At 37.3% G+C, this 21,758-nt stretch overlaps 1 protein-coding gene across 3 annotated transcripts in view; it reads left to right on the top strand.

The window, feature by feature from the left end:
* Positions 1–21,758, top strand: part of LOC104906669 (phosphatidylinositol-3-phosphatase myotubularin-1) — a 47,125-nt gene that overhangs the window by 12,802 nt on the left and 12,565 nt on the right. For all 3 annotated transcript variants that reach the window (XM_048642977.1, XM_010695454.3, XM_048642978.2), the window contains exons 7-14: positions 7,391–7,683; positions 7,783–7,856; positions 7,955–8,018; positions 8,107–8,172; positions 9,133–9,232; positions 9,324–9,437; positions 19,402–19,571; positions 20,531–20,615. In XM_048642977.1, coding sequence (XP_048498934.1) covers positions 7,391–7,683; positions 7,783–7,856; positions 7,955–8,018; positions 8,107–8,172; positions 9,133–9,232; positions 9,324–9,437; positions 19,402–19,571; positions 20,531–20,615 — 966 coding nt within the window. The remainder of the gene's footprint in view (positions 1–7,390; positions 7,684–7,782; positions 7,857–7,954; positions 8,019–8,106; positions 8,173–9,132; positions 9,233–9,323; positions 9,438–19,401; positions 19,572–20,530; positions 20,616–21,758) is intronic.

Here is a 21,758-nt window from a genome sequence, read left to right as displayed (position 1 = left end):
GAGAAGTAAGAGATCTGAGTTTAAAACAAGAAATAAAACAAAAAAAATCAAATTGAGTCATACCCTCCTCTCTCCTTGTTTTTCTCTCTCCTCTCTCCTCTCCCACAAAACCCTAATTTTCAACCTAGGGGCTTCACCACCCTTTTGGGTGGTGGTAAGCCCCTTTTCTCGTTTTATTACTAGTTTTTTATGTTCATGTTTCCAATAAATCTCGGTTTCTAAGAGTTTTTTTACCCATGTATTGGGTTATGTCTACCCATATATTGGGTTTTATCTCTCTCCATGTGAGAGTTTAGAGAATTTGTTTTTGGGTTTTTGTGTGATTCAAGATGTTGATTGAAATTTGTGCGGAGTTGCAATAAATGTCAAGACTTCGTTTACATTCACTTGAATTGAATTCGGTTCTACTTCAAAACTACAAAAGATCGATACACCCCCTTGCAAAAGGTTGGACCAGACAGCGATGTGAAAGACAAGGGTTTTAAGAAGTGTTAGATCTACTCAACGATTGTGGTTTTATCATATTAGAATTGTATTTATTTCATTTTGATATGTATTTGTTTAGTTTTGACTTCTATTGTAGATGTCGTATGACTTTGAATCAATGAATAATGTTAAGTTTTTTTTTAAAAGTCATACATAGTCTTTGATATGTAAATTCGAGCAAAAACCCTCATGTAATTGCATGAAATTACTTCAACCTAACCCCAAAGATCGAAGCCCTAATTTTAGAAACCCTAATTTGCGAAAAATGAAACATCTGGAAGATTGATTATAATTGGGATGACTAAATAGCAGACGATTAATGTTCGGTGGTGGTCACCACCAGATATACCGACGTTCGTCGCCGCGAAGCTTTCGAGGTGAGTTGTTTGGTATCCTTTCATTCTTTATGTTCGTTCCTCTCGAACTTTCTCTTTCTCTTTGTTCGACATGTGACCTACTTCCCAAGAGTTAGAAGTAGTCACATGTTTTCTTTTTTGAGTTTTTTTTGTTTTAAACCTTCTCTCCTTTTTGCCCTTTTATTCTTCTCTTTTGTGCCACTTTTTTTTTCCCCGTTTCTTTTCTGTTTTTTTTAACCTTCTCTCCTTTTTTCTTTCCCCTAATCATATTTTTTTCTTTGTGAATAAACACTTACCACTTTTTATTTATTTTTAGGAGTTAATGTTTATAAATATAGTAGCTCATATATATATATATATATATATATATATATATATATATATATATATATATATATATACTTATATTTTTTTAAATTATTATTATTTTGAGTTTAAATATAAAAATATACTCTGCAATTGATTTTTAAGGATCTTGGCACTAGAGGTGCGACCTCGCCTACGTGATGCGTGCCCCTTCGCCTTTGGCCTCTCTTCGCTTTGCGCCTTGGTGTGCCTCACGCCTTCTAAAACTTAGTTTCTCTCACAACCACTAGCACTAAAAGTGAGGCTAAGTAGCACTACTAGTGAGGCTAAGAACCTTTATAGCAAAATTCTCTGAGGTTTGGTGCAGAAGATCCAAAGATATACCACCACCCCGTTATTAGATTTAAATGTAAACATTAATATTTAAATTATCAAAGATATTGAAAATTAAGATTTACTTATTTTAAATAAATATTTATCAGGTGCTTTTGTCTTTCTTTGCCTAATGGCCGTGGGTTGGGCATAAATACTGGTTGCATTCTTGTATATATCCAACTCTCTGTTTCTACATCCGGAGTCAACCTTGTAATGCAACCAAACAACCCATTCATAACTTCTTCACAACCGACCTCATCGGGATTATCATAATAGAACTTGGATTGAGGGAATAACCGGGCGCATGCAAAGGTCGATGAAGCTGACAATCCCAACTTGCATTAATGTACTCAAAAGCTCTCTTGTAGTTTTCCTTTTTCATTGAGAAACTCTTAGCAATAGTCTCCATAGCTTTATCCATAACTTCATAAATGTAACCCATAGGTGGGTTTCTTTCTCCATCAACCATCCTAAGAACCTTGACAAGAGGCCTCGTCAACTTAAATGTATAAAAAACATGTCTCCAAAAGGTTTCTTACAAAACAAATGATGCAACTTTTTTTTCCTCTCGCTTCCTCTGGCCATTTGGAATCATTTCACTCTTGAGAAGTAACCATCTTCCTTAAGTTGTGTCTTTTGCTTATGAAATTATGCTAGAGTTATGAAAGAGGTCGCAAATCTTGTAATTGTCGGCCTATGCAAATTTTGGACCGTTTGTAAACCTCCTCATCATGTTCACAAGTGTGATATGGCTATAAATATAGCCACTCATGAATATGCACCTTTTTAGTGCGATCTTGACCTTCAAATTTTTTCCAATATCCTCCAACATACGATGAAGACAATGCTCTGCACATGGAGTTCAATAAAGATGTGGTCTTGTAGCCTCAAGCATCTTTCCTACAAATTTTATCAAATTTCCATGGATTTGTAAGACAATGATTTATGAATATTAGAAAGAGTAAAGTTAAATTAAACTAATTAAAGAGATATTTCTTTCTTACCCGCCTTCACATTATCCGTCACCCCTTAATCACAATTTTCTCCCCAACTTCAACAAATTTCATAAGCATTTTAAACAAGTTGGCATCTTGCGCAATTTCAGAAACATTCATATATTTTATGAACATGGATCCTTTTGGAGAGTTCACAAGAAAGTTCAAAATATCCTTATGGGCAATCCAATCACGCCATCCATTGGATAAAACGGAGGAACCCTTTATTGCCCACTCTTTCTTATGCTCCTCCATTTTCTTAAGAAGTGGTACTCGTAGCTCATGAATAGAATGTAGCTTGAAATCGGGACCATATTGGCCAATGGATTGCATCATTTTGCCAAAACTCTCATAAGTGGCCGCATGGAAAGGAATTCCCTTATCTTAATACCGTTTAGCAATATTCCTACAAGCTTTGTCCCTCAATTGCTTGTCACAAACCCCTAATATGCCTTTCCTCTCTTTCTTCCTTTCAAAATATCTTCGGGAGTAGAATTGACATATGTGTCTAAAGGACCCCTTTGTCTTGGCCTTTTAACATTTGATGATGTGCCACTTCTTTTTTTTTTCTTTTTTTTTTTTTTTCTCTTTCCTTCCTTCCTGGAGCTACCTATGGAGTTCAAAACATCACAATCCGCCTCTTCCTCATCATCATCATCTAACATCATAACGAGGAATGTTTGGCAACATTTGTGCATTAAGCTTAGCTTGTGCCTTTTGAATCATAAATGATGTCACTTCCTCCTTCACATGTTTAGGACAAAGAGGACACTTAATCACATTCCTAAAACCTCGTACCAAATGTTGCTTCAAATGATAAGCCCCTCCTTTGTTTACCTTTTCACAAAAACTACAAGTCCACTTTTCTTATTATTAGGGTCCGGTTTTCCGTACTTCCTAGCAAAGCGTCCGTTGATCTCCTAGATGCCAAACCCAAACCCATCAAAGTTTCTCAATGAACAACCAACAATCTACAATTCAAATCATATTTCAAAAGTAAATTATGTAGGACAAAACTAAATCACTATAATGCTATAAAAATTCCTAGTGGCCCAAAGACAAAGAAAGTAAGAAACAGAATAAAAAATGAAAGATGGAACCAAGAAAATGGAGGAAAAAAAGAAATAGATAACAAAGAACAAAGAAATGAGAATAAAAAGGTGAGAGAAGAAAGAAGAAAAAATCACAGAACAAAAAAGAAGAAAAATGAAAAGAAGGTGAGAGAAGAGAAGAAAGAACTTAAGAAAAAAAAAGTTGAGAGAAATCAGAAGAAAGAACTCACGAAAAAAAGGTGAGAGAAGAAAGAAGACGAAGAACTTGCCGGCGCCGGCGACACCCGATGATGTACCACCGGCGCTGACCCACTCCGGTTGTACTAGAGCTACTGTAGTGTGGAAATTATTTTCCTTTGTCGAGCTCTTTGTGGGAACGTTCGAAACAGAGAAAAACAAAAAAGAAAAGAAAAAAGAAGTCATGTGGGTCACACATGCCTCTCTACATTCTTCACTTCGCCTGAGGTGGAGGGTGCTTTTCAGATGGCGCCTTGGCTCGTGTGGCGTGCTTTTTAAAACTAAGCCTAGTAGCGCAAATACGAATAATAGAGCTCCTTCTACAAAATCTCCCTCTACAATAATAAGTTAAGAGATGAAATTAGTCACATATGTAATATCCGAAAATTAATAAGTTGTTGAGTTGAAGGTAGTAGAAACTATAAAGGTTTTCATTAAAAATATAAGTGAGGTGTCAAAAGGTGTATGTAGGTCATTGTTTAAAACTAGAGAAAGAAATGAAAGAATTCAAGTAACTAGAATGTAAGAGAAAGAAGAAAGAAAAAGTAAATGAAATAAGAAAAAGTAAACATGATTACGCAGAAGACAATGAAACGTGGGAATTTTTTTGAAAACTCAAAAAAGTAAAACAAGGTAAGTAAATAAAGTTGCAAAAGGTGAACCAACTTGCTGGTTCTATTGAACCATTTTTCTTTCAAACCAAAAAAATACAAAGACAAAAGAAAAAGAAGAAAAAAAGGAGAAGAAGAAAGAAGAGTCACGCCAGCCAGCCACTCAACCACTATGGCGAGTAGCGGCGGTGGCAAGTAATGGGTCGCGACTTAACAGGTTCCTCGTTTTCTTTGAAAAAAAATTATCCCGCGAAGGTCGAGAGTAATGGTGGAAGAAGTGGAACTTTCAAGGAACGAAATCAGTTGTTACACAAGAGGAAGAGTTATTCTGGTGGAAGAGAGTTGTGGGTTTATATAGTGTAATTGTCAAGAGTAATTTAGGGTGGATGGATCTTTGATTGCTTGATTTTCTCAATCAATTTCATTGATTGGAGGCTAATTGATTATAATGTTAAGTCTTTGACATAAAGTAAAAATGGAAAGATAATGTGAAGTTTGGTATATGCGTGGAATCTGTTCTTTGACAGAAGAATTTCTCCCCCCCCCCCCCCCCCCTTTTTTTTTTCGAAAACTTATGGCCCGTTTGGTAGTCGTTAGTGAATTGCGGTAATGGCAATGGATTTTAAGTGTAATTTTATTAGGGAAGCACCCTCAAAATCTCTATGGGGAGGCATTTTTCCTCCACGGGCAAGCAATCTCACTCTTAAACTTGTGTTTTTGTCTCCAAGGGGAAGCAATTTCCATTACCACTCATTACCACCTACAAGGTGGTATTGGATAGGAATGAAAATTCAAGAAGGAAAGTGGACACTTTAGGATAAATTAGCATTACCATGGGAATGGACAATGATATTTTTCACAAATTTACACACAACTTCATTTCCATTACCACCATTTATGACCAACTACCAAACGGGACATTAGTGTAAGGGAAAGATGAAATCAGTCATTGGTTTGTAAATATAATATGTAACTCAAATTTAACTCATAAAGGAAGGTAAATAATGTACGTTTTGTAAAACACAATCAAAACTTGTGAAGTCTTTGACATAAAGTAAAAATGGAAAGATAATGTTAAGTTTGGTATATGCGTGGAATCCGTTCTTTGACAGAAGAATTTCTCTCCCTTTTTTTTTTTGAAAACTTAGTGTAAGGGAAAGATGAAATCAGTCATTGGTTTGTAAATATAATATGTAACTCAAATGAATAATGTACGTTTTGTAAAACACAATCAAAATTTGTGAAAATGTAAATAATGTACTTCCTCCGTTTTTTTAGATGTTACACTTTTCAAATCACGAACTTCTAGGTAATTTTTGGAGAGGAAAGAGATAGAGAGAAGTTATTACCCAAAATAAAAGTGTAACATCTAATTTGAAACTTTCTAAAATAGAAAGTGTAACATCTAAAAACAAACGGAGGAAGTATTATTTGGTAAAACACAATGTTATAGTGTAAATAGTGTATTATTTTGTAAAACACAATGTTATACTGTAAATAGTGTATTATTTTGTAAAACACAATGTTATAACAAAGTTTGTGAAAATGATTTCGGAATATTACACAAACCTAAGGCCATTATCAAATTTAGTTACATCAGATTTATTTAAATTTCGTGTGTTGCCCCTCACTTCAATTGCTATGTTCTTGAGTGGGTTGCGCCTTGCTTTAGATATGGTCTGGCTCCATGTGCTTGACACTTTGATATTCTGTTGACATCTTATTTCCAAAGCTACACTGATCATTGGCAGCTAGCTTAGTTTAAAAAGTGCGCTCAAGGCATCCCCAAGCAATGGGCGAGTCCAGGTGCGGCAAAATCGCGTTGAAGACCTAGGCGAAGCGGGCCTATGACAGGCGCTATAATTTGAATCGTAAATGAATAACCCCAATTAGGTGAAGTTCTGATTCCAAAAATTTGGTAAATTTGACAACCAAGTGTCGATATTCATGACAAAGAGTGCCACCTGGACTTTTCCCATGTTTACCGGTGCTTTAGCGTTCCGATAGCCGTCGTCAGTAAAGGTTTTTATGGCGGGGCTTTAATCTGCTCTCTTTCTCTTGTGTTCTTCCTCTTCAATCTGTTTTTCTGCCTTTATCACTTTTCTTTTTCTCTTGTCCCTGTGGTCCCCAATAGCAGTACACTTCCACTAAAATGGTCGGGAGTAAAGTGTCCTCTTTTCTTTTTTTTCTTTTTATTTTCTTTGAGGTGGAATTCCTTATCATTTGTAAGTTTTCTTCGTCTATATTAAAGACTGACTGTATTGTATGGTTCTGGGCCATGCCCAAAGTTATTTTTGGTGAAACAAATTGTTTACAATTAGTATATTCTTTTATGCATCGTCAAGGTAATTGTTACGTTGTTTCGAGTATCAATATGTGCTACTAGTCTTGTATGCACGCGATAGGCAAGAAAGAAAATAGAAAGTTAATTGCGAAATTACATCTAATAACCTAAAATAACATGTAAGCAAATTTGTTCGAAAAGTTCCGGTAAAGAAAATTATGCCAATTAAGTTGATAAATTACCCTTAAATTTGAAAGAATTGCCGTCTCAATTGTCTTTGTTTTCTTTTTGATGGGAAAAAGTGATGAAGATGATTTTTGATTATTTTTTATTTGCTTGTTATTTTGTAATTTAGGGTGGGCACATGTCCTCCCCTCTTTCTTATATGATAAGAGATAATTGATCTTAATGGTTTTTGGCACCAAGGTGCGCCTCACATATAGATGATTTAACTAAGATTTTGGAAGAACAAATACTTTAGAGTTAAGATAGGCTTCTGCTCTGGTTTAATAAGTGTGATTCTCACTAGAAAATAGTTAAATTAAAATATTATCACCTACTTGTTCAGTTTGGGATTCTGTGAATCTGAAGCAAACTCTTGAGCATTATAAATTGTGCGTCTTTCAAGTAGCTTCAGTGCTGCTATTCTTTTCTTGTAATGTTGTCTCTAAACTGTGGAATATAACAGAGACGTGCGGTCTACGAAGCACTTTTGAGCTGTACAAAACCGGCAAGATTATGGGATCTTTATGCTTTTATATGTGGACCTTCTAAATACAATGGCAATAATCCAAAGGCGCGACTGTTAGATGAATATTTTCGGCTTCTTGGAATAAGTTCATACTTACAACCATCGATTCATATGATTGAGGAAGGATCATTTACGTTGTCCAATATATGGTGGAGAATAAGCAGTATAAATTCCAACTACACATTGTCTGCAACTTACCCCTTCGCTTTGATTTTTCCAAAATCCATCACGTAAGAATCATGGTTTGGCTACTTATTCTAAGACTTGTATACAGAGTGTGTCCTTCAAGAATATAGTGATCCATAGTTTCATGTTGCTACTAATGCTAGTGACGAGGAAGTACTACAGGCCTCAACATTTCGGGCTAGATGTCGGTTGCCTGTAATTTCATGGTGCCATCCTGGTAGGCTTTTTTTTAATATTTTTTTTTGTTACTTAAGTTGATTTAATGCCTTTTTGCAGTTGATGTCTCTTATGGACTTTAGTCATGTGATACCATAGGAACTGGAGCAGTTCTAGCACGTTCATCCCAGCCATTAGTTGGTCTCATGATGAACATGAGGAGGTAATTTTATTCTTGACTTATGGTTTTCGGTTAATTGAACTTTAGTTTATTTACATTTCTACTGATGGTTGCTATCTTTTGTCCACAGCAATGCTGATGAAAAGCTCGTGGCTGCACTTTGCACACAATTTGCTAGTGGAAAGGAGGGGAGAAGGTGCATCTGCTTATCTGAGATTGTGATAAATCTTTGTGATAATCATGACTTAGTTTTGGAACTTTCGATGTTATATGTATCTTCCTTGCTTGTATAGTATGGTCCCCTGCCTTCTGATTTGTTTTTTTTGTTACATTAAGTATTGGTAAGAGCAATTAATGTCATTCATATTGACTCTAAGTGAAACACATGAAGTGTTGGAAAGAGCAAAGAATATGTTACCTTCAATTTGTCTCATAATATTCCGGGTAAGAATATCATTCTAATTCAATCTAGGTGGAGAAAAATGTCATATCATTGCTTCTTAATTTTTTTTTGAGGGGTATATCATTGCTTCTTATAGCATTATAGATGAATAATTCGCCTGTTGAGTTAAATTTGTTTATCAGAGGCTTGGATTTCTTACACAAAACCAAAATGAACCAACCTGTGATTGCCACAAATGTGAAGTGATGACCTGAATCAGTATTATCTTGGACTTTGTGCTTGACAAGGATCCCAAAGGTGGAGAAACTTGGACTCGAATTATAAGTCATAACACAAATATCAATTTAGGCCTTGGTTGTCGTGGTATGAAGGCCGGATTCATGACGAAAAAAGAGTGGTGAATGAGTTAGTGAAGACGCTGAGACTAGCAGAAATTTTTACCAGCAATCCAGGAAACTATGTTGGTCTAGCAGAACAGTGGATATAGATCTTTAAGTAATCTCATTCAGTTAAGGAAATCTGGATAGGGGCTTAGGGATCGCTATGAAATTTGGTTTAAAGATGTTTGGTTTGTTAAAAGATTAGATAATTGTATTATTGATTCATTTTCTTTGCTGTATGAGGAGTGGCAAATGTCATTTGTTAATAGACTTTTTAATTTGCAGATTAAATATGAACGTCTTTTTTTTTTTACTCAATATATCAAATTTTCTTTTAAAATTTATCTAATTGAGGTGTGAATTTGAGTTTTAGGAAGTTATATATTGCTGATGCAAGACCAAGAAAAAATGCTTTAGCAAATGGAGCAATGGGTGGTGGTTCCGAGTCAGCTGCTAATTACTTCCAGTCAGAGGTTTGTCTCAATGTAAATGATTTGTCTTGCAGTTGATGAATTTTCTGACACTCCCGATTGCTGATTTCTGATGCTAACAATTTCTGATCAGATAGTTTTCTTTGGCATAGACAATATTCATGCCATGAGAGAGAGCCTTTCTCGTCTCAGAGAATACTTGGATACTTATGGGACCACTTCATCTGATGGAATGTCTTCATATCTTGTAAGTTCTAATCTGGGTTTATCTTCATGGCATGAGACCTTATATTGTTTCTCCTTACTCCTTCCTAATGTTATATACCACTTAATCTGTATAATTTATCATTTAAATAATCAATGTTTTGTTATTTGTTGGTTTCAGATCAAATGCACTCACATGTTAGTTATATTATCAATGCAATAACCAACACATGGTAATAACTTGTGCATGACCTTACATGATAGTTGATATAGAATGGATGGAGTAGATTATGACTTTCTCCACAGATTAGTTGTCGAATGTCGCTCTTTTGTCAAGATTAGAAACTTGCATTAATCTAAAAGATGATTCATTGAAAGTAAAAGAGGTGGTAGGAGAAATGTATTAAGTAAAAATTGTTCCCCTATTTTATCCCTAAACTGGACGACCAATACTAAATGGAGGGAGTTTAATATTAAACAAACTGACATGCATACACTTGTACTGTGATGCCGGACTCGACATTTACCCTCGCTGTATCCACAAGGCCTGACCTGCAGACATGGGATATCGGCCGGACTCGACGGAGGTTAAATGGGTGCCATTGTTCGAAAATGCGGTTGAGTAGCGGTCGGGGAAACGGTTGCGGTTTCGTTGGAACATTGGGTGCGACTATTTCTCACATCTAGGGTTTCAAATAACCCTAGATCTATTAATTGAAGCATCAAACAAAGAAGAAAGGAACAAAAACCAAGGGGTTTGAGTCGTCAGTGATAGCCGATAGACAACCCTTGCTATGGTGTCATAACAAGTTCTGGTGGCCGTTGAGATGTACAGAAAAAGGAAAGGGACCGTCGGGTAGTGAGCACTGGAAAGAGCTTTGGAGATGAACTAATTAAATATATAAGTGTGGTAGGACACCTGTGACCAGTCATATTCCCTTCCCGGACCCTCTCTTTTAGAATATTATTTCATTACTCTTGCCAGCTATTCTCCATCTACCAGCTTTTCTTATTCCCTATAATGAATGCATAAATGTTAAAAGAGTAAGGAGGTTGACTTTGACTGATAAAAGATAATATTTTACTAGCTAATAATACTTAATAATACTCCTATTTCTTCTAAAGTCTCCACATTATCTAAAATAATATTTCAAAAATATGTAAAAAATTTTTTTATTTGAAAAGACAATTTCCAATTTTGGATTATTCTGAAATGTGTCCTCGAGTCCTTGATCCAGAGATTTAAAGGATCAAACATTTTGATTTGTACTCGTATCATACACCCGTGCTCGAGTTCGAGCATCATAGCACTTATGTGCTTTGTTGAGACACTAAATAATCAAATGACAAAGTATAAAACGACAGTCTCCCCCCCTCCCCCCATATAATTAACTAGGCGAGTAGACTGGCATGTTGTTGGAGAGATGAATTTGAAATTCCTTAGTTAGGAACCTTGGAGTTGAAAGTGCTTGATGAAAGGACGGGTGAGAAAATGCAATTATAATTTTGATATCAAATTGTCAAACTCTTACAAACCATGCAAGAATTCCTTTTTCTTAATGTCCTTACATCGCTGAATAAAGAGAAAGACAAGTGACTTCCCATGAACTCGTGGCTCAACCATGAAACTCTTTATAGTAAGGGAGAATGGGGGGTGGTTTGGGGAGAGAGAGGAGTTGGGTGGTTTAGGGGAGAGAGAGGAGTGGGGTGGTTTAGGGGAGAGAGAGGAGTGGGGTGGTTTAGGGGAGAGAGAGGAGTGGGGGAGGGGGAGGTTGGGGGGAAGAGAGATAGAGAGGGGTGGCTTAGAGAGAGACGGGTGGGTAGGGATTGGGGAGAGAGAGAGAATTCAATATTTGATAGGAAGTTGGCCTTTAGAGATTCATTGCTTTAAGGGATCAACTTCGAACTTGTGGCAATGAGACCCATCTTTGTCCTCTATTTCCAAGCCATAACCACGCGTGCTTTGATGCCTTATATGTCCACTTATAGCTCATATAAGAGAAAGCTAAAGCCATAACTAGAGTATTCAAGGGAAAAGAAAGTTGGAAGTGGCTGGTGACCAATGGATTAATAATTTTCTTGATTTATGTTACTCAGACTTAAGAATATGTATGTGATATGGCTTCGTCTAGTCTAAGTTCACGATATGCAGATTTTAATTTTATAAGGTGTTGCGCCTAGGTGCTACGGTGGAGCCTAGGCTTAACGCGTGCACATCCTGTTGGCTAGGCCCATCTTTACTTTTTTTCTAAGTTGTAGGCTAGGCCCCACCTTTACTTTTTTTTCCAAATTTTTCTTCATTTTCTTTTTTTCTATTCAAATTGAAGAGCCTTGAAATTATGTTCTCCCACCTTTATTTTTTTAACTGTTACACTTTACTTTGGGGAGATGAAGGAAATTGTGCAAAAACAAGAAGTACAAAAAAAAGAGTTTGGTTTTCAGAAATGTAGAAATTTTAGGAGAGAATGGTAGGTGGGAAGGTTTTGGATGGATTAATAAAATGGGTGGTGGGGTGTATGAGATAGAATAGTGTAAAAAGTTGATGTGATAGGTTATCATATAAGGAAAAAAGTGAAAGTTTAACAATTAAAAAAAAGCGGCCAAAAAAAGGAAAACGTAACAATTGAAAGGATAGAGGGAGTATGAAAGTTATGAAGGGAATTCAAATGAATAAAAGAACTATTATGGAGTAGGAAACACAAAAGTGACAACAAAAAGTAAAGTGAAACAATTCAAATGTTGAAAGGGTAAAGAAAAGGTCAGCATAATATTTTAAATACGTGAGTTTGTAAAACTAGCCTTTAGATGCCGCAATACAACTAGACATGTAAAAAATATAAAAAATGAACAGCGAAGAAAGAGAGAGATAAGCAAGAGTTCATAAGAAAATGTGATGAAGAACCTTGCGATGACTTCCACTGGAAGTCGGAATATTGGTCACATTATGGCAATCTTTGTCATAGTTCATGTGGGTCAATAACGTTCAATTATGACGGACTCACAAGTTAGGGTTTGTTGGTTAGGGCCCAAAATCGTGCATGGGTTTGTGTCGAATTAGAGACTTAAAGTCAGATAGGACTTAATTCAAAATCCCCACGAGGTATATTAGTGTAGTGGCAAAGGGCAAGCTTTGAAAAGCCAATGGAAAAGGCTAGAGGACCCTTGAGTCCACGTGTGATTCTTCGCTGCTCAGTAGCACATCTCGCAACTCACCTTCTCCTTGTTGGCCCAGGCGAGCTTATCACCTTTCAAAAGATTTAATTCCAGAAATAATTGGTTGAATATGTCACTTTTATCCCTTGAATATCCCCTCTTCGTCTTACTTTTCTACACAAAAAGGCCAAGGCTTTGGCTAGAGAGGCTTGAGGTGTGAGCCTTCTACCACTTGTTGTAGCCTTGTAGGGCGCTACTCCCAGCTTTTCAAATGCTCTTTTTTTAGCCTGTATAGACCCATATCCTAGGTGCACTGTCTAAACTAAGTTGGTTAATGACAAACTTTCCCCCATCAGTATTTTCTAGATTCTTCTCCAAAGCCATGAAGGAACTAAGGAGGTTTCTCCTATACACCACCTTTTCATAATTTTTTTGGTTTTTTCACCAAATACCCCTGACAAAAAAATTTATTCACCAAATACCCCAACTTTGATCAAAATTCACCATATACCACTAGCTTTTAACAAAATTCACCAAATGACCCAAATCTTTAAAAAAATTACCCAAAATGCCCTTTTGACTAACGGATCAACCATAAAAACCCTTAATAAACCTAACTAAACCCTAAATTCTCCTTAACCCAACCCAACCCAACCCCTAAACCCACCAGCCCCACCCCCTCCCCTCTCCCTCCCCGGCAGACCCCCTTTCTGGCAGCCCCCCTCCCCTCGCCTCCCTCGCGCCTCCCTTTCCCCGTCCCTCGCGCCTCCCCTCCCTCCCCTCACTCTCGCCGGCATACCAACAAACACCCAACAACATGCCGACGAATAAATTGTTGTCAGAATCTGGGTGGGAAGAATGAGATCTGGGTGGGAAGAACTTCGAAAACAAGCTCGCCGGCGAGAGTGAGGGAGGGGGAGGGGAGGCGCGAGGGAAGGAGGGGGAGGCGCGAGCGAGGCAAGGGGGGCTGCCGGAAAGGGGGTATACGGGGGACTTTTATAGAGTCTTGCTGGTTGTTTAGAGTTCATTTGCATTAGGACTTTTAATTATGTTAGCTATATGAAAGGGATAAGTTTAGTTTTTTGTTTTTTGTTTATCCTTTAGCCTTTACTAGGTCTACTTGGTTTAGGATTCTATGTAATACTTATATGGGATTTCGGCCATAATAATAAGATAGTTGTTGCTTTTGCTTAAAGTTAAACGTGAGTTTAATATTGAATTCGGGAGACTTTTTTAGATTTCTTATTGTTTTAGGGAGTGAACCTTAACACAAGAACCTTAGATTTAGGTGAGTGAAACCTAAAACTAAGCGAGATTTGCGTGAGTTAGTGAGTGAAGCTAATAAACCAATCTGAAATCCTTTCCTAATTCATATTTATGGTGAGTGAAGCCCTAAAGTGAATTAGAACCCTTAGTGGAGATAAACTGGGTGAAGGTTATTCTAAGATAAGCGGAATTTGTTTTTGGAATCATATCAATTGGTATCAGAGCAAGGGTCACTGTGACGGCTTGTGTGACAGTGGAATTTGGATTTTCTTGGCTTGTTGGAAAGCTAGCATTGTAGGCTACATTGTGTCAAAATTTGAGCTCAACCCGACTAGTAACAAAGTCGCAGTGAAGCCAAACATCCGACGTTATTATGGAGGATAGCGAGGTGGATCAACGAAGGATGCTATGTTGGAAGAACTTGTTAAACAGAACGAGAACGTGCACGAGATGCTCACCCAACTAACATTGGAGGTGGTCAAGAAGAAGGGTGATGAGGCACGAACACCAGAGGAGGACTCAATTTTTCATCTTCTGAAATTTGATGGTTCTCAAGATCCGGATGCCTACTTGGAGTCGGAACGAAAACTCGAGAGACTCTTTGAACACAGGGCGTGGTTGATCATAACGTGTACACTTATGCCATGCTCAAATTGTCTAAACTTGCTTCTCTCTGGTTTGACAATATGCAGATGCGACGAGAGACAAAAGGAAAGGAGAAGATAAATTCATGGGATGACTTGAAATTAAAGATGAAGAAGTGGTTTGTTCCAAGAACTTATAAACAAGATTTGTTTCACAAGTTCAATACTCCATAGTAAGGGAGTATAGATCTTGAAGGGTACATTAAGGAGTCGAGAGGTTGTCCTTGGCGTGTGATTGCAAGGATGTGGAGGAGCAAAAGATTTCAATATTTCTCTTGGGATTGAACTTAGAGATTAGCCATAAGATGGAGCTGCAACCTTATTTCTCTTTGATGAGGCGTGTGAGTTGGCCGTCAAGGTTGAGAGGCAAATCAAGGCTACATCTTTTAAGCCTTCTTTTATGCCTAAGATCGAGAGTTCCAAACTAAGTGAAAAATTTGACGTTTCAGACAAGGGAAAGGGCGTGTTGGGTGCTTTGAAGAAGGAGGTTGATTCTAAACTTGAACGTGTGAAAAAGGATGAAATCAAATGCTTCAAGTGTCAAGGGAGAGGCCACTACAAATCTGAGTGTCCAAATGGAAAAGTGATGACTTCATGAGTCTTAGCTGCATTAGAAGAGGAGGATGCTAGGTATGCTTTGGCGTTGATGGAGAGTAAGGAGTCTAGGGAGGATGGTGACATGGACTCGGAGGATTTGGAGGGAAGTCCATTGATTGAGCCAGCTCCGGATCATGAAACACGTGTAGTGAGGAAGGTACTTCATGTCCAAACCAATCCCTTCGATGATTTGGCGCAAAGGGAGAATCATTTTCAAACTAGGTGCTTGGTGGATGGTCGTAGTTGTTCAGTTATTGTGGACAATGGTTTGTGTACTAATGTGTGCTCAAAGAAGATGGTGGATACACTAGATTTAGAAATACGACCACATGCTCATCCTTACAAACTAAACTAGTTAACTAACAACGGAGGAGTGGCGGTTGCTAAGCAAGCTCTCGTTAATTTTTCAATTGGTGAGTTTGTGAGGTTTGGTGTGATGTGGTACCTATGGATGCGTGTGCTATCTTACTTGGGAGGCTATGGCAGTTCGATCAAGACATGGTTTACTTAGCTAAGAAGAATGTGGTTTCGGTGATGCACGATGGGAAGAGATTGAGTTTGAAACCATTACCACCCAAAGTGGTGTCAAAATCTACTGATAAGGTTACTATAGTTTCATTGGTAGGAGATGAAGACACTATGAAGGGCATGAACCGTAAGCAATGCAAGGAAAAAAATGGGGAGCAACATGTGTTACAAGATTGGCAAAAACCACCATTCGAAATAGGTGATTATATGTGGTTGTCATTGAGTGCTCAAAAGCTTCATAGCAATGCAAAGAGAAAAACCGAGCCTATTGAAGAAGGTTCATTCAAGGTTGTGCATAGGGAGAATTATGATACGTTCCAAGTCTTGCGTGGAGGTGGCGTGTGTGCATCCTTCAGTGGTGCAGATTTGGTTTGATGTTATGACTATGGAACTTGAGGACAAGTTCATTTCTAAGAGGGAGAGAATGATGTGGATTGGAAGTGCTTAGTCTCTCTTAGGAAAGAAGGTTGCCAAGAAGTCCTAGTTCTGTTAGGACTCTGTATGTAGTTCCCTAGTTATGTTAGGAAACTATGTAGTTTCATTGCTTTAGAAGTCTTTATTTTGGGCATGTGAATGATGAAGAGATCCTATTATGTTTAGGAGTCTAATTACCTTAATCATAGAGTCTTGCTGGTTGTTTGGAGTTCATTTGCGTTAGGACTTTTAATTATTTTACTCGTGTGTTAGGGATAACTTTAGTTTGTTGTTTTTGTTTATCCTGTAGGCTTTACTCGTTCTAATGGGTTTAGGATTATGTGTAATACTTTTATGGGATTTCGGCCATAATAATAAGATAGTTGTTGTTTTTGCTTAAAGTTAAACGCGAGTTTAATATTGAATTTAGACGTATTTTTCATATTTCTTATTGTTTTAGGGAGTGAACGTAAACACAAGAACCTTAGATTTAGGCGAGTGAAACCTAAAACTAAGCGACATTTACATGAGTTACTGAATGAAGCTAATAAACCAATCTTAAATCCTTTCCTAATTCATATTTAAGGTGAGTGAAACCCTAAAATGAATTAGATACCTTAGTGGAGATCAAGTGAGTGAAGGTTATTCGAAGCTAAACAGATTCTGTTTCCAATCATATCATTGAATCCTCCTCCCAACTCACGAGGCCTTCCATCCATCAGATTCGCCTCCTCCAGCGCCAGCGCCGCCGTACCTGAATACTTCACCTCCGCAGCTGCCTGGTCCACCACCGGAACCGCGGCACCCCATCGCTTAATACTCCTCGTCGCGAATCACCATTCAAACTGTCAGACTCACTACTCAACTCTCCACCCTTGTTACTCACAAAATCACCACCTGTATCTTCTGTTTGTTGAAAGACCTTCACAACACCCTCCAATTTTAGAGATAGTGTTGCGATCCTTGAGGATTTGCTCTTCTTTTTCTAAAACCTCCAGATATGTTTCATGTTTCTTGGCACCACCACACTCGTGCTGTTATAATGATAGTCGAATTCCGACCAATCGTAGAACGGCCATTGCTTGTTCGCACTGGAACCATTATTGCGCATCTCCGTCAAGTGAGATTATAGCAGCTTAAGCTTCGCCTCCCTATTTAGTATGAAGAAATGGAAAATATCCTCCAAATCCTCAATCCATTCATTCCAATTTCTTCCATTAATTAGGAAGTTGAAGTTCTCGTCGAATTTTTCGCTCTTCCGAATACGAAGTTTCTCGATCTCTTTTCTGTGAGATATATGCAAGTTCTTTTTGAACCGATCCTTACATTTGTAGTGATGCACGATTTCCAGCGACCACCATTGCAGATTTTTTTTTTTTGGAAATTCGAAAATTAGCACTGTACTCTCCCAGAAGTGTCATGATCTGATACCATTTGCTATGAATTACTCCCTCTGTCTTTTTTTATTTGCTACAAGCACTTTTTCACAAAGACCAAGGAGGGAGTGGGGACCATTGACATAAATGGAATTAACAAAAAAAGCAAATAGGTAAATTGTGGGACCTATGTATTATATATGGAAACATTTACAAAATCAAGAAGGGAGTGATGGCAAATTTGTAAATAAAGTGTGGGACCTATGTACTATATATGGAAATATTTGCAAATGTAGCAAATAAATTGAAACACCCCTAAATGGCAAAATGTAGCAAATAAAAAAAGACGGAGGGAGTAACATAGCTTGGACACCATTAATGGCATAAATTAAGGAAGAAATTGAAGATGTGATTACTCAACTGAAATTACAGCAATAAAAAGGATAATCACAAGCTTTCAAGAGGCTTGTTTTCTACCATTGAACTACTAAGAGGTTACCTAATTTTCTAATTAATATTCAACAGAAATTTTCTTCTCTCTAATTATCCCTATATATAGAGTAATTTCCTTAGCACAACTACCTAGCTTATTTCCCAAGCTAACTAATGAAGATAATATCTATATTACCCTTCCCCCTAATATGGATTCATAGCATGGAAGTTGTGTATGCCACGGGTTGGTTGCTGGCTTGCTTCTTTCAAGCGTGCAAAATAAGGATAATAATAGTTTCGGTGGATAATCGTCTCTTCAATGGCGTAGTTAATTAATGAGTTAACAAGATAATGATTTTGAAGGAGAGAAATGGGAGCTTTTTCCTTTGTATCGTGTGATATAAGTTCTTTTTAACCTTAGAATACCCTAGTGAATTCCAGCCAATATTGGTTGGGTAATAGGGGAATGACAAGTATCAAGGGGTGACTGAATTAAGCCCCATTGCTCAATGAAACAGCTCTAAGACTGGGAAGGACATGTGTGACCTCTTCGGAGGCCAGATGTCCATCTTTGCAGCAGGCTACTTGACATATATTAAAGTGGGCATGTGGCGAGCATTTCTGATGCCTCAACAAGATCATCCAAGAGGGTGTATGATTGGTGGCGCTTTCTATTCGGTGTTATTGGTTTGGCTGTGTTTTTTCCCCTTTTAGGGCCATCCACTTAATTCACCAAGAAAATTTGATTTTCTTATCAAATGGAAAATCTCAACTGTATTGGTGTTTCATACTACTTCTGTTTTTAATTGTCACACTTTACTTTGGGGGATATCAAGGCAAGGGACAAAAGAGCATGACAAAAAGTGCTACAAAAAACATTCGAGTATTGGAGGAGACAAAAAATTGGGGTAGTTGGAATGGTTTGTAGTAGGTAAATAAATGGGTAGTGGACCAAATGTGGTAGAAAAGGGAGTAAATGTGATGTGACATGTTACCATATGTAGATAAAGTAAAGTGTAACAATTAATAAAAACGGTCTAAAAAGAAAAGTGTAACAATAAAAAAAAAACCGGAGGTAGTAGTTACCAGTTGTAAGTCATAATATCTTCATTTCTCTCTCCTGTCTCCGTCTGTACCCAGTGAGAGTCTTGTGCCCTCTTTTTTGATATGATAGTGGTAATTGGCAAGGTTCTGAGTCCATGCTCCCCTGGAGAATGTTGCCAATACTAGGTTTGGCTGTGGAAGCTTCTAAGAAATGTTGATGGCAAAGCCATTTTGCACGGAAGAGAGTAGAGGTGACACGTAAATTGTATTATTTTTGGCCTATAGAAAAATACCAGAGGGTGGTATTATATACTTTTATTACTCTCCATTTTCGGTTCCCTATTCTGGATCTAATGTTGGATCGAGTCAACATGAAAAGATGATGAGCGGAATTTTGGATGACAATATTTCTCTGAAATGTTGCTAGATTGACAATCTTTACTTTTGATTAATGGGACGTCGATGTCTGACGCCTTTATAAAAAAAATGCAATATTCGCTGATTATGATTATCTTAGCCTATAGTCTGATGCTTGTATAATTTATATTGATAGAGGCATGGTGGATCAAGTTGGGGAGGAGGTAATCTCAGCAGTATGTCTACTTCAGTGTCAACCCTTGGTGACAGTGGATGGTTAATACATGTTCAAAATGTCTTGGCTGGTGCTGCCTGGATTGCTGCACGCGTAGCCAAGGAATCTGCATCAGTTCTTGTTCATTGCAGGTTAGAAAAATTGCTTTTAGCACAGACTATGTCGAAATGGCACCAATTTTGGAAGATGTTTTTGTCTTTTGTTTCGGCATGTCTCTTATCTGGTCCCTTCAGCCTTCCAAAATTCACACACGTCTTGCATTATCACTTGAAACTGATCCACCACAAATACTTCTCTTGTGCCTTTTTAGATTCATATTAGTCTTTCACTTGGTCCTTTGTCACATTGTTCCATTAAAAGTAGCATATTGCTTTATGTCCCGAAATCAGGTAAAAGTTTGATAACCTGTAGCCATCCTAGAAAACAGCTGAATTTGATTGAGTTACACATCTTATATGTATTTGAGTGATAAATATTGCATTATACTCCATCCGTCCCCCAATAGATTTCTCATTTCTCCAATGCATGTTTGTATTGTTAATATCTTTAGTTACGTATTAGTAAAAGTTCTAAAAAGTTTGATTTTCCTAATGTACACAATGAGACGGATCAATCAAGATCCCACATTACTATTTTTTCTCTCATATATTGGACCTTTTTTTAGGAGTTTCTTTACCTTTAAATAGTGCCTAAATTAGAAATGAGACATCTAATAAGGAACGGAGGGAGTATTAAATAAAGTTTGTAAAATGATATTCCTTTCTTTTCAAACAAAAAAAAAAAAACTGATGTTCCTTCAGTTCTCCCCTATCCCAAATTGGTCTCAGTTTTGGTTTGGAGAGTATAAGTAGTTTTGTATATCAAATTGTGTCTGTTGAAAAGTATCTATGGTTGCTTGTCTTTATCTAAAAGTTCTGAGGTGGATGATACTTTCTGGGACAAGGACAGAAGATGTTGATTATGTACTAGTGTTTTGCTTGTTAGTGTTGCTGTTTGTGTATGATGATGGTGAGTGAAACTGTAGTGGTTTTGCTTTCTATTGGTTTATTGGGTATGCTGATTGCTGACAATTTGTGGAGATTTTTCTCAGTGATGGTTGGGATAGAACAACTCAGTTGGTCTCACTTACAAGTTTGCTACTTGATCCATACTATCGGACAATCAAGGGTTTTCAGGTAAAGTGGGCACACTAAGGTTCCTGATTTTACTTTTGATACATGTGAATTGTTACGTTCTTGTCTTTTGATGTTACCAGTACAGTTCATCTTTCATGCTAACATGCAGATTTGGGAATGAGAATACTGTAGAAATTGGAAACATGAGATATAGGAATGCCATAGAACAATACCTGCAACTCCAAACAGAAGCTTGATGGCATTGCAGGACCTCAATTATGAATGAAAGCTCCCACCCTCCCACCCCCTTATAGCACATATCGACAAACCTTGCACTTTTAGTCATTAGAATTCTACATCACGACCTATGCTACTCAGACCCGGCTCTTTAGAGAACATAATGGTGCTGATACAACCCAACACTGAATCAAGTATTAAATGGGGGGTTTTACACATGAATTGGCACTGTCATAGTCACATACAGCAAAATCTGGAAAGTGAGAAACCAATGGAAGTTCTCAAAATTCTTTCTTGAGATAGTTTTTGCTTGGTAGGTTGAGTCTTATGCAATAATAGGAAAATTTCTGTGTCTCCTGTGGCTGATCTCGCCAGCTATTTCTCCAGCGAAGGTATTCAAGTGAGAATTCTGAATGATACTGGAGACTTGATGTTTTGTTCTTTCCTCTTCCTTTTTGGGTTTTTTTTGGAAAAATTAAAAATCTTTGCTGGGTAAGGGGTAAAAGACCCATGTGAATATAGTAATACATCTCTAACTCTTTCAGAATTCTCTTTTTTATCGTCATATTTTTTATAATCTGAATCATGGGAGAGATTGCTACTTTTACTTCGTTTTATAAACTTCATCTATTTTTACTTTTTATTTTTTTCACTTTAACTAGTGAAGTAAAGCTTTTGACTTTTGAAGTCCTTGTTTTTCACTTCTTCAAGCTAAATATTCATACATTATCTACTACTCCCTTTTTTTTAAGTTCACTCACTTTACTTAAGGGGTGAACCAAGCAGGAAGTACAAAAGTATGAGAGAGAAGCTGAAAAGGTGGAAAGAGAAACTGAAAAATGAGAGATAAACTAAAAAGTGGATAAAAATATTATAAAGTAGATGACATGGGTGGAAAAAGAGGTGAAAGTAGATTGATGTTACCGCTATGAATCGATATTTAAGAGGTAGGGGTATTTTAGGGGG

Source organism: Beta vulgaris, chromosome 4 (assembly GCF_026745355.1).
Source record: "Beta vulgaris subsp. vulgaris cultivar EL10 chromosome 4, EL10.2, whole genome shotgun sequence".
Taxonomy (NCBI): domain Eukaryota; kingdom Viridiplantae; phylum Streptophyta; class Magnoliopsida; order Caryophyllales; family Amaranthaceae; genus Beta; species Beta vulgaris.
Note: the sequence above shows the minus strand (reverse complement) of the source record. Positions and strands in the feature narration are given on the sequence as shown.